Genomic DNA, 12788 nt, shown 5'->3' with positions numbered 1-12788 from the left:
AGCCATAAACAAACTAATAGGTGTTTTTGAGGATTAATGGATATTGTTGGGAGTTTGTTTTGTGTTTTGGTCATAATATAATTTATGTAGTCATATTGATTATGGGGACAGCGTGTCACATGTTTATGGGCGGGGATATTAGTTAATTTGTACACCAGATACTCCTCATTAAGGGGGGGCGAGAGAGTGAGCTCGGTCGCTGTATTTTTTGTTCACCGCTACCTTTTTTGATCCCCGTGATTACTTTAAGTTTGTGCACATTATCATAATTAACTTTTTTTTTTCGTTAATAAAAGCTTGAACTTATTTTGATCTCAGTGAAGTTTTTGTTATGCGGGTCACACAGTCAGGCCCAACCTCAGTCTCTCAGCGACTCCCTTTTTTTTCCTCTTTGAAGTCGCTACAAATGTGTGTTTGCTTTCCTTCTAGTTAGTGTGTGTGTGTGTGTGTGTGTGTGTGTGTGTGTGTGTGTGTGTGTGTGTGTGTGTGTGTGTGTGCGTGTGTGTGTGTGTGTGTGTGTGCGTGTGTGTGTGTGTGTGTGCGTGCGTGTGTGTGCGTGTCCTTACTTGTCTAAGACCTTCTTCCTCTTGGCAGGACTCAGGTTCTCCAGCTGTAAACTGGGCTGGTTGATGTAGAGCACAGCCAGACTGAAGTAGGAGTTCCACACCTGTTCACACACAAGCTGACGTTACCACATGGAAATCCACCAAAGCACGGTTACCGCTCCTCGTTTTAGGGGGTCTTTGATGTTCAGATCCAACGGATTCCTCTTCAAGTGCATAATGATGCCTCAAAGACGATTTTTTTCTCCGCATGCATGCTGTCCTTGGACTGAGGAAGCTGGCATTTCGGATGATTCTTAGATGCAGAAAAGCCAGCGAACACTTTTAAAGAGCTCCCGGTGGTTCATTTAAAGAAAAGAAACGTGATGACTTGAAAGGAATATTTTCTGATTTAAGTTGTGGCAAAAACATGCAGAAGTAACAGTAGATGATCAGGTCTTTTTAACTCTGCGTATACCTAAACTTCAGCTGTGTTTTATTTGCATCAGACAGAGTAAAAGCTGTGTGCTGATGTTGTGTGTACAGAAATAAAAATGTGGAAGTTAAATCCGTGTACCTTAAAGTCAAAGTCTGTTTCTGTAAAGTTCTTGTGCAGAGCAGGAGAGAGGTACTGGGCCGTGGTCAGGATGATGCTGCAGACAGAAACACACATTTGTTGCTGGATGTTCATCCCCCGGGCGGCGCGGACGCGGGCTGCTGCTTTTATCTGGGTCTTACTTGCTCGTGAGCAGCCTCATGATGTTCCAGTCGCGGGGGAAAATGCTCAGCTTCATCAGGTTTCTGAACACACACAAAATCTTCAAGAGGAACTCCTGTGGAGGCGGGAATGAAACAAGAGAAGGAATTAGAGGTTATTGGACCAACGGTACAGCAGTAGTCTGCTCTTCTGCATCTTCAGAGGATCTCGCTGAGACTCCACATGACTGTGTCCGTTCCTCTACCTTGAGCTCGTCCTTGCTCTGGAAGTTTTCCATCAAGCGTTGGAAGTGGATGTCTGTCATCTGGCGGAGAAGTGACAGGAGGCAGGACACATACTCCCCCTGCCAAAGAGCACAACAGCGACAGTCACGTGAGCTGCAGTCGCTGCAGTTATCAGCGAGTCAAAGACTGGAGATGGAGACAGCTGACTCTTTCCCAGACTGATCCTGATCCACCAGCCGGTCACCGTGGTGACCGTCGCCTCCTCTGACTCCTTACTTATGTTTCTCAAGCAGAAGATTATCTTCAACGCAAATGTAGGACACACGCGTTATTATTGAAGAAGCAGAACAAAAGCCTGCAGTAATGACCCCCTAATCAATCTGAATATGTTGTAATGACACATTATTTCCAATAATGTTTGTGTTAAAATGATTGAGTTGAGGAAATTTAGGTCAACATGAGGGGTCATGTTCTCGACTTCAATTGTAATGACATAGACTTCTGAGTATAACCGTGAAAAATATTAATATTAATTTCTTATTTACCACAACCTCTTCAGGTTCAAGGTTGTAAAAATAAAAAAATATTAAAAAATCAAGGCGTAGTGGTCAGGACGACTGAGACTGAGCCAGAGATGAGATGGGGGGAAATATAGATGCAGAATGGTTGACAGTTTTCAAAACAGTCACTAAACTGCATAAAAGTTTTAAAAGAAACGGAGAAAAATAACTTCAGAAATAACTGATGAATGAGCATCTTATTATTACATAACACCTCACTTACTACAGAATATCTTATAATGGAAGATAAAGAGGGGACAAAGCACACATTTACACCACTTTTAGTATTTATCAAAGGCATGCTAGCATGCACACAACGGGGAGGAGGACCTGTGTCTGATCAGAGAATTGATCACAAAGTGGGTCGGTGGATGCTGAACAGATGAACGAGGAAAAGGCAATATGGACAATATCAACAGGACTCAACAGGAGTTATATCATCGGGCCGGTGTTTTAGGTGTGACAAATCTTTCAATATTGCCCATCCTGAAGACGGAGACGTGGATGAAATGAGCGGAGAGGGTGGGGTGGAGTAAAGTAGTAGTAGTTGTATTGTTAGTTACTAACAGTGATCTCCGCGGTGCACTGCGGACAGCGTTGACCCCTTACCGCCTCCTGCGATTGGCTCTTGCTCATGATTGACAAAAGGGTCTGCAGGAGGACGTCCAACAGGGACTCCACCATCATCTCCACCTCCTCCTGCACCGACGTGTCCTGGAGGGGAAAAGGCGGATTTGAGGGGAAGAGCAGACGCCAGAAATGGGAAGAATGGGAAAGGAAAAGTGAAGTAAGGAATGAAAAGCAACTGAGCGAAAGACAAAAAAGGAGATCTGCAAACAGGTTTTCTAAATGTGAAAGCAGAATTCGGATCTTTGCTTTTAAAAGTCACATTAAAACAATTCAGTGCTCTATAATGTTGCTTTAGTGACACATAATGTTGATGGTTTTCCTCTCTGTCATCATGTGTTTTGTGCATCAGGAATATATCAGTCTGCCAGCCTGTTCACCCTCTTATCCCTCCCCTCTGGGACCACTCACATTAACATAACCCTGTACATGAATAGTCGATGATCATTTCCTGACTTTTGCACAGAGATCTTCTCTTCAGTGTTTCGAGCTCCCTCACATCGCCGCTCTGCAGACGCAGAACCCATCTGCGTCTGCCAAGAGTGAGAGCCGGCGTGACGATATGTGAAGCGTTAATCTTTGCATCGTCACAGAGTCGCTTCGGTAATCGTGGGTCATTTATCCTCGGATCAAACAATTTCTGAGATATTTTGCCAGGTTCTTCTTTACGCAGGTGAAGACGGAGAGTTGTTTGGGACCAGGCAGCGCTCTGTACTGACAGCAATGGTGGCGTCTGCAGGTGCTGCCTGCTGGGGGCTTTTTTGGCAGTGGCTCCGGAGCTGGCGGCTGCACACCTGTTCCTCATCTCCAGACCTCCTGTGGTGCTTTTTCCCTCTACATTCAGCTTCCTGCAGCACCAGACCCACCACGCATCATCTCCACGCTCCACCAGCCTCGTTCCGCTATCTGCAGCCCACCAGAGGACCCCTCACCCCCCGACTCCCCGCTGCCTGGATCTTCTCATTAAGTCCATTATCATTTGGGTCCTTCTGTCTCGGCCTCTGCATTCAGGTCCAGAGACAAACCCACACATCACATTTCCTGAGCCACTAACTCGACCCAAAAGGTCCCAAAATGAGCTCCTGCTCATTAATAGAACTATCTACATAATAGTCGGTGATGGATGTAGAGCAGGGGTCGGCAACCCGCGGCTCTAGATAACTGGGGAATCTAGACCTTTAGCGCCACCCTAGTGGCTTCCTGGAGCTTTTTCAAAAATGTTTGACCTTTTTTTTTTCCTTTTTCTTTTTTCTTTTTTTTTTCTTTTTTCTTCCTTTTTCCTTTCCTTTTTAATCTCGACATTTCGACTCTTTTCTCGAAATTTTGACTTTTTTCTCGACATTTTGACTTTTTTATCAACATTTCGACTTTTTTCTCGACATTTCAACTTTTTTCTCGAGATTGTACTTCAACATTAATCTCGACATTTCGACTTTTTTCTCGAAATTTTGACTTTTTTCTCGACATTTTGACTTTTTTATCAACATTTCAACTTTTTTCTCGACATTTCGACTTTTTTCTCGAGATTGTACTTCAACATTAATCTCGACATTTCGACTTTTTTCTCGACATTTCGACTTTTTTCTCAACATTTCGATTTTTTTTCTCGACATTTCGACTTTTTTCTTGACATTTCGACTTTTTTCTCAAGATTGTACTAATCTTGACATTTTGACTTTTTTCTCGTCATTTCGACTTTTTTCTCGAAACTTTTCCTTTTTTTCTTTTTTCCTTTTTTAATCTCGACATTTCCACTTTTTTCTCAAAATTTTTACTTTTTTCACGAAATTTTGACTTTTTTCTCAAAATTTGGACTTTTTTCTCGAAGTGCATAATGAAAAGAAAAATCTTTCACCAGTTATAACTAATACAGATACATGCAGCATGTGTTGCCTTCATTCTAAGGCTTATACGAGAATTCATTTTTTGCGGCTCCAGACATGTGTTTTTTGTGTTTTTGGTCCAATATGGCTCTTTGAACATTTTGGGTTGCCGACCCCTGATGTAGAGTATATTTCATAAGATCATCCGCCAACTACTTTTTGAAAGTATCTCCTCTACTTCTAAGTCTTACCACCTAACACTTGTCAGATGCTTTTGTGAGGTAAACCATTCGCCTCCCACCTTAGACCGACCCACCGAAAAACCAGTGGACACATATATTTGTGTGTTATAGTGTTCTGTTTGCATAAAGTGTGTATGTCTGTTACCAGTGAGCTGTTCTTGATGATGGAGAATATGGAGCTGAGTATTCCAGAGCAAATGAGCAGCTCTTTCTGCTGCCTCAGGTGTAGGTGGATGTGATGCAGGACCACAGGAAGCAGGATCCTACGAGACTCTGAGGACAAGAACCTTATGATTAGCAGAGTTTTATAATCCGCACTTCCTAAAGTTTCCAAAGTGTGAACATCTACCAGGGAAGGAGAAGAGCCTGCTGTCCACCGTTCGAGCTATGGACTGCAGCTTGACCACGTCCATGGACTGTCCGATGTGCACCGTGGACGGCATGCTGCCCAACGTGCCGCGCACAAACTCGGCCACCTCCTGCACCGTGAACATCTGCAGCAGCTCGTCGAAGATGGCCGGGAAGGAGTTCAGCAGCGCGGCCTGAGGAGGCGCGAGAGAGAGAGAGGTGAGTGATGAGAGGATCGCTCGCAGAAGGGGCGTGGGGAGAAGTCGTGTTAGAGAGAAAGGTTAATGACGTTAGGTTCAGGAGATGTGAGGAGTCTGTAAGGAAGAGAAGAGCAGAAGTGAGTCTCAGTGAAAACACAAAGCCGGTGGTTGCTTCCATCACAGACGGGTGAACACATCATGCAAGGTTGGACTACAGTCTCCTCACGGACGTGTCCTTTTGGGTTGTGAAGAGGATTAATCAATAGATCAGGGGTGTAGGACAAAAAGAGTTCACAGCAAATCAGAGGATCAGAAGTGAGAGATTAATACAAAATCTGAAGATGTTGATCCACAGCCAATAAAACTCCACAAAAACACACCACACAGAAACACAACCTGGTTTCAACGTGACAGCATAATAAAGAAAAGTGCAAGTAAGATGTTTGGATCACAGTGTTCAGAGGAATGCTTATTTTTCTGCTCCGTTATCAGTGGTCAGACTCGTGTTCGGGATGTGCAGACCGTGACTTGAGGGAGGAAGATGAGAGTCGTGCTGCTCACTCGCCTCCAGAAGTGAAAGTGCGTCAGAGCGATCTCGATGTCTTTGCTCATCTCAGATCATTTCAACCGGAAACTAATATCTTCATCAGGTCTCAACAAAGCAGCTGACCTACCAGATATATTCTGCTCCTCATTTTCTGCTTTTTCCTTGATTGTTCTCGACTTGTTTAAAAAAGGCACAAAGCTCTGATTGTGTTTTAAGGTTTCAGTAGCTCTCTCCTGACAGTGATGGATAGAAGAGCAATCAAACATACAGTGCCTTGCGAAAGTATTTGGCCCCCTTGAACTTTGTGACCTTTTGCCACATTTTAGGCTTCAAACATAAAGATATAAAACTGCAATTTGTTGTGAAGAATCAACAACAAGTGGGACACAATCATGAAGTGAAGAGGGAGATTTGTCTTCCAACAAGACAATGATCCAAAACATAAAGCAAAATCTACAATGGAATGATTCACAAAAAAACATATCCAGGTGTTAGAATGGTCAAAGTCCAGACCTGAATCCAATGGAGAATTTGTGGAAAGAACTAAAAACTGCTGTTCACAAACGCTCTCCATCCAACCTCACTGAGCTCCAGCTGTTTTGCAAGGAGGAATGGTCAAAAATTTTAGTCTCTCGATGTGCAAAACTGATAGAGACAAACCCCAAGCGACTTACAGCTGTAATCGCAGCAAAAGGTGGCGCTACAAAGTATTAACTTAAAGGGGCTGAATAATTTTGCAAACCCAATTTTTCAGTTTTTTATTTGTTAAAAAAGTTTGAAATATCCAATACATTTCGTTCCACTTCATGATTGTGTCCCACTTGTTGTTGATTCTTCACAAAAAATTACAGTTTTATATCTTTATGTTTGAAGCCTGAAATGTGGCAAAAGGTCACAAAGTTCAAGGGGGCCAAATACTTTCGCAAGGCACTGTATATGTGCATGAAACTGATCCGACTTGCTCAACTTCTGATACTTGACTGAACAAAAGCTGTAATGAGCGTTGCTTGTAGGTGGAGGTGATCAAATGTGTTCAGTGAGTTTGTACAGCAGCATCCACCAGGAGTGACGAGTCACTGACGGACAGAAATGTGTGAAAGTGTGTTCAGAATCACGTGAGCGTGTGTGATGTTAGCTGTAAAAAATAAACAAAAAAACAGCTGGAATGGTGAACTGGGATTCTGAGCTTCACACCAGAAACCTGGGAACTGTGGCTGTCGCCCAGAAATCTACTTACTGACAGCGGAGACGGCCGCAGAGCGCTGCAGCTCGAGGCCTGAGAGCAGCTGGCCTGCCCGCTGCCAGGAACCGGCCCCGGGGCGGGGGCCTGGCTCTGGCCCGGGCCCGGGGCGGGGACTAGTGCTAACGGAGCGGCGGGCGCCAGGCCGGGGCCGGGGGCCTGGCTGGGGCCGGGGCCACACTGGGAGCCCAGAAGAGCGTGGGCAAGGAGGTCCCGGGAGGAAAAACAAAGAAAGGAAAAAAAAAAGGACCCAATTGAAGGAGCAAAGAGTTCGGGGGGATGGACAGAGAAGGTGAGGAGAGGTGCATGGAGAGGTGGAAGATACAAGGAGAGAGAGGTGCAGAAGGGAGAGAAAAGTTAGATTTAAAAGCAACTAAGAGGTCATGGAAAACTAAGAAATACTCTCGGTACTAGAAGCTATAAAAGGAAATCAAAGTGTTGTGTAAACTACAAAAACAGTCTAAATTACAGCTGTGGAAAAGAAATGAGTGAAGAAGACAAACATGAAATAATTCCCACTCCTGACGGTTCTGTCGGAGCCACCGCTGCGTTTCTGCCTCCAGACGGGTTTCCTCACCTGGGTGAAGATGAGCGTCTCCGAGTTGCGGCTGTCCAGGCTCAGCACGAAGCGGATGGACTGGAAGAGCTCCTGGACGCTGGTGCGAAACTGCTCCTCCTCCATGCCGCAGGTGGCGCGCGAGTAGAGGATGCGGGACTGGATGATGAACTTAAACAGATACTCCAGCGCCTGGATACGTTTGTTTGGGACAGAAATACAAACGGGACCAGATGAAAAAGCTAAACACATCAACTATTGAAAGGGGCTGGTGCACTGATCTTAAAGTTTCATCAAAGCTGTACCAGAAATATTTACATATATTTTTTTACAAAGTTTCAAAAGCTTAACCCTGCAAATATATGGTTATTTACTACTTTCTTTAGCAAATAATATCGATTGGGAACTGGAGACACAGAAGCTCATTTTGGGAATTGGGGACGGACCCGTTTGAATAAGTGAGAAGTGAAGCCACAGCTGCAGCCTGTGTCAAAACTGTCCTCAATAATTCACACAAGTCCACTCCGACATGACAGCGCGACCCACTTGAGATGGATTTCTGAGTCTGATGAATATTTCAAAGTTGAGAGGAGCTTTGTCAGATAAATGTGGTACATTCTGCACTTATTTAAGATGGTACATCTATCCTGAGCTCAGTGTGCAGCACTGAACATACTGTATGCAGTTGGTTTGTCTTTTTTATGAAAGTAAAACATGAATAGGACATTGAGCAGGAAGGATTAAAGTTTGAAAGTTAAGATAACATTAAAAGAAAATGGTTTACCTAAAATTCGAACACAAACTTTGCAGATGAATAAAAATGTGCAAGGATGTTTGTTCGAGTTATTCTGAGTGATGATTAAGATCTGTGTTTCTGGTTTGTGGATTTTATTGATGAACAGGATTTTGTTTTCTGCAGTTTTTAACTCATCCAACAGTTCAAAACTCTGGCGCCAGGTCCGGCGGGGTCTTACCCTCATGGCTTCCTGGATGTGGTCCTGTCTGACCACCTCAGCAGATCGGTCCATGTACCACTTCAGGCAGCGGATCAGCTCTCTGAAAGACAAACATTTAACGCAGCATTATTCTTCTTCATTGAAAACAGCAGAAAGTAGGAATAAAAGCTCCAAATGTAGTCTTGGAGCAGCAATCCAGGGTTTTAAAGCTACAAATTACGCTGCCGGGACAACTCAGCCTCCAGCAGCTCAGGTGAAACAGAATATGAAGTGACACGGTCCAGATGGGAAAACATTTAAACCTTAAAGCCCGTATGGAGGCTGAATTTAAGCCCTAAACACTTTATTTAGACACTTTATTCAATTTAGTTTTATTTTTAGTTTCAGCTATCTGTAGTTTTGTTTGGTAACTTTTTACATCAATATGTCAAACATTGTTACTGCATTATGCAGCAGTATAAGATGGAGTGTCATGTATTGATTCATTTTTTTTCTTTAACTTCATTCCCTGCATTTCTTCTGTAAGCATAGTTATTTTTTTTTTTGGGGGGGGGGGGGCAAATTTCCAACACTGCAGTATTACAAGTTTGTTTTTATTGGTTTTATTAGCCTTTTATCTCCAAAAGGGAGTAATTGTTGGACTAGCTGTGTCTGTGAGCAGGTCAGACAGGACGAGTGAAAAGGAGAACGTCATCTGTTTTCTTTTTGAGCTCCGATAACTGAGGGTCACTTTTAAAGAAACGATGAACACAACATTAAAATCAGGTGCACACATTGGCCTGCATAACTTTAAATGGGAGGGTACTGAACAACAGGGTCTTTGTGAAAAAAAAACAGTGAACCAGGCTTTAATACTAAAAGAAAGTTGGAGCTGGTAAAAGTGAAACACTCACTTGTAAGCCAAAGCGCCAGCAAAGTGTTTCTGGATGTACGTGTCCATCACTGGCCTGAAGTGGTAGTATTTACTGTCCCTGAGGAGGTTTATGATGAACACCTGAGACAGAAAAACCACAGAAACGTCAGACTAATATGTGAAAACTGACACGTTTGAGGCAGAAAATGAGTGAATGACTGTAAAATGCAACAGATGCAGAGGACTCAACACTGAGCTCCCAACTGTAGGAAATATGTGTCCATAAGTGTCCCGTGATGATCTGTGGTGTGTCTAAACATAACAGATGATTCAGACGGTGCAGAAGCAAGATTTGAAAGAGGGTTTGGTGTTGCCAGAAGCTGCTCATGAAAGGCAGCAGCGACCAAACTAACGTCTTCATTTAGATCTTAGACGTTAATGTGACATGGAGAAAAAATAATATGGTGAAATTTCTCAGACAGCTCTGGTCCTGTTGTTTTATCAGTTTTATTGACTTATTACTCAGCCTCAGCCATTTTTGTGTTCTCTTCCAGACACAGACTTCCAACTTTATATAGCAATTAATCCCAATTAATACATCACAAAAATGATCTGAAGTTTCTGACAGGGGAGATGAATCTGAACTTGTGGACAAATAAGCTGTTTTCTTAAAAGGCAAACTGTCCAATCAGGGGCGTCGTCTCCGTCAGACCAGCTCCCCATCGCCAGCGCGGCGCCTGCATGTGCATTCCTGCACCTCAGCTGCTCGCGTTCATCCACACCGCCCACACTTGTGCTGCTGCACTGCATCCACTGCCTGCTGTCTTTTACGCAGTAAACATAAAACTGTTATGGCAGATGTGGCAGATGCTGATCAATATTAACCTGAAACGAATGAGAGCAGTCACCGTGCAAAAGCTGGGGACGGCAGGCTGGTGTAAAAACGAAAGAAACCCCCGTAAATGACGCGTAGCTACATATCTATAAGCAGCAAACATTTAAACTGTGTTCTGTTAAAAACTGCTTCCTCTTCATTGATCTCACGTCTGAATCACCAGCGACAAGCTGAAGCTCGCTGGCCGTCTCTGAAGCTCGAGCTGAGATTGAGACGCAGGAGGATAAGATGCTCGACTGGTTACCATGGAAACTGAATTTGAGAAATCATCGATTTCTGCTGGTATGAACCTGGTCACACTCCTGGCTGTGAATCTGCTTCCCAAAGAAAAGCGGGCCGCTTTCACAAATCAAATCAAATCACTCCGACCGGCTCTGCGAGCGTGCACGAGCGTGCACGAGCGTTGGCAGTATTTTAACACATGACATCCCACAACCAACTGAAACTGACAGCGTGTCACATCTGTTGTGGATCTGTCGTCGGCTCGTTGACCTTCATCTTTTGTTCATTCTCCTACTGTCTCTTTATTTGTGATCTATTTGTTTAAAGTGTCTTGTGTCGACTTAAACTTACCAACGACTGGAAAACCAGCGGCCCATATTTGTCCGTGTTGTCATCCAAGATGGAGAATAATGTGTCCAGGATGTCTTGGAGAAACTGGAAGACAAAGACACACAAACAGATGCAGGGACAGCTGTTTGAGGTGATGTGAGGAGGTGGTCCATAAACGTAGAGGACACTCCATCATGTAGGGACAAACGTCCACTTTTGGTAGAAGAATACATACGATCTCTCTATGTTGACGCCCTTTTATGAACATATACTGTACGCTTCTCTTCTTTTAAAAATGTGAAAAGTGCTGGGCCGCTCGGTGGCGCAGTGGGTTAAGCAAGCGGCGCATATACTGAGGCTACAGTCCTCCAGCAGCGGTTGCAGGTTCCAATCCTGGCTTGCGCACCTTTGCTGCATGTCATCCCCATTCTCTCTCTCTACCCCCTTCCTGTCTGCATCTCCAATAAAGGGCCACTAGAGCCACAAAAAAATTTAAAAAGTGCAAACTTATGGACAGTATTGTTAGTGTTCATAATTGTTAGTAATTAATCTTTGTTTCCAGCTGTTGTTGTCTGCAGCAAACGTTAATGTTTGTTTTTTCCGTTCTCTGCAGACTCAAGTTGCAAAGTTGACTGATTGACTGACTGATTGACTGACTGACTGACTCTCACCTTGACGATCTCTTCTCCACTGACGTGTCGAAGCCGCCCGAGGATGTCCATGACCCGGTCTGGATGGGCCTTCCACTTGAGCAGGGCCAGCAGGTCCACTGCAAACCAACAGCAATGCCAGCAATCACAACAAGTACAATACAGGTGTGGAAAAAGCCACAGAAGAGCCCAGTATCCACGTATCAGTACTGAACCATGTTTGTATGAACAGATGCAGAAAAAAAATAGTCAACAAAAAGTGGATGAAATTAAAAGTCTTTACACGTATTTATCACTAAAGGTGAAGTCCAGATTTAATACTGTGACTGTGACCATTCTGCATTATTTTATCGTCTTTTCTGTGTGCACTTTATGGAGATAAATCATAAAAAACAAAGGTTTTGCAATCAAAAAGCAATTTGTGAGCAAAACTATCAAAACTGCATTAAATTATCCTTTATTGCAAGTAAAATTAATGTGTAATCAAAATATACATCTGAAACATTTGTCACAAATTCTTTTGAATTTCAAACTAAAGTTTTACGTTCCCACCAAAAACTTTCAGGTTAGCCAGAAAAATAAAATTCACAAACAATAATTTTATATTCACATATTAATTTACCTACCAATATATATATAAATATTTTTTTTTTCTCATGCCACTTTTTTATATTTAATCGTATATTGATTAAACAAAATTAACTCAATTTTTATTAAGTTAAAACATATTCACTGATGCAGAAAGAAATTCTCCTGTACAACCAATATTCATGTTGACATGTGTACAGTTTTGCCCTAAAGGCAACTTCCTTCCCCCACGCAGTGAACCTAATTGAAACAACCCTGGATCAAGCAGTACCATTCTGAGTGAGCTTGGTGGAGGAGAGCTGGGTGGAGATCCAGAAAGCCTCCTTGGGGCTGCGCTGGAAGATGAGGCTGGAGGGGATGCTGGGGCAGCTGTTGAAGTCCTCCTTACAGCAGGGCAGGCCCAGGTAGAGGGCGTGGTTGGTGAACGTCGTGTTCTCGTCACACTGCGGCCGGACAGAGGGGAACAGGAGAGGAGCGTCAGAAGAGCCGCCGGAGCTTTGACTCACAGACGGGGAGGCAGACGGAGGAGCGACGCAGCGACTTGATCTGACCTTGTAGACATAGAGCTCATGACTCTCGTCAGACAGAGTCGTTCCATCTTCCCTCATCAGGGGCGTGAAGGAGAAGCCAAACAGCTTCTTCTCGCCTTTGTCTTTTGCTTAAGCGT

The 12788-nt window shown here is 43.7% G+C and overlaps 1 protein-coding gene across 10 annotated transcripts in view; it reads right to left on the bottom strand.

Moving 5' to 3' along the window:
• The window catches only part of LOC133448459 (dedicator of cytokinesis protein 3-like), a 246147-nt gene that overhangs the window by 21164 nt on the left and 212195 nt on the right, over window positions 1-12788 (bottom strand). For 7 of the 10 annotated variants that reach the window (XM_061727004.1, XM_061727008.1, XM_061727005.1 and 4 more), the window contains 15 exons: window positions 12673-12779; window positions 12393-12564; window positions 11555-11652; window positions 10905-10988; window positions 9477-9577; window positions 8602-8683; window positions 7649-7819; window positions 7069-7251; window positions 5086-5278; window positions 4882-5009; window positions 2612-2758; window positions 1505-1603; window positions 1281-1375; window positions 1120-1195; window positions 567-667 (listed from right to left, as the gene is read on the bottom strand). In XM_061727004.1, coding sequence (XP_061582988.1) covers window positions 567-667; window positions 1120-1195; window positions 1281-1375; window positions 1505-1603; window positions 2612-2758; window positions 4882-5009; window positions 5086-5278; window positions 7069-7251; window positions 7649-7819; window positions 8602-8683; window positions 9477-9577; window positions 10905-10988; window positions 11555-11652; window positions 12393-12564; window positions 12673-12779 — 1837 coding nt within the window. The remainder of the gene's footprint in view (window positions 1-566; window positions 668-1119; window positions 1196-1280; window positions 1376-1504; window positions 1604-2611; window positions 2759-4881; window positions 5010-5085; window positions 5279-7068; window positions 7252-7648; window positions 7820-8601; window positions 8684-9476; window positions 9578-10904; window positions 10989-11554; window positions 11653-12392; window positions 12565-12672; window positions 12780-12788) is intronic. The other 3 variants (XM_061727010.1, XM_061727011.1, XM_061727007.1) reach the window with 2 other exon arrangements.

Source organism: Cololabis saira, chromosome 8 (genome assembly GCF_033807715.1).
Source record: "Cololabis saira isolate AMF1-May2022 chromosome 8, fColSai1.1, whole genome shotgun sequence".
Taxonomy (NCBI): Eukaryota; Metazoa; Chordata; class Actinopteri; order Beloniformes; family Belonidae; genus Cololabis; species Cololabis saira.
The sequence above is the reverse complement of the archived record's forward strand: the minus strand, read 5'-3'. Positions and strand labels throughout refer to the sequence as shown.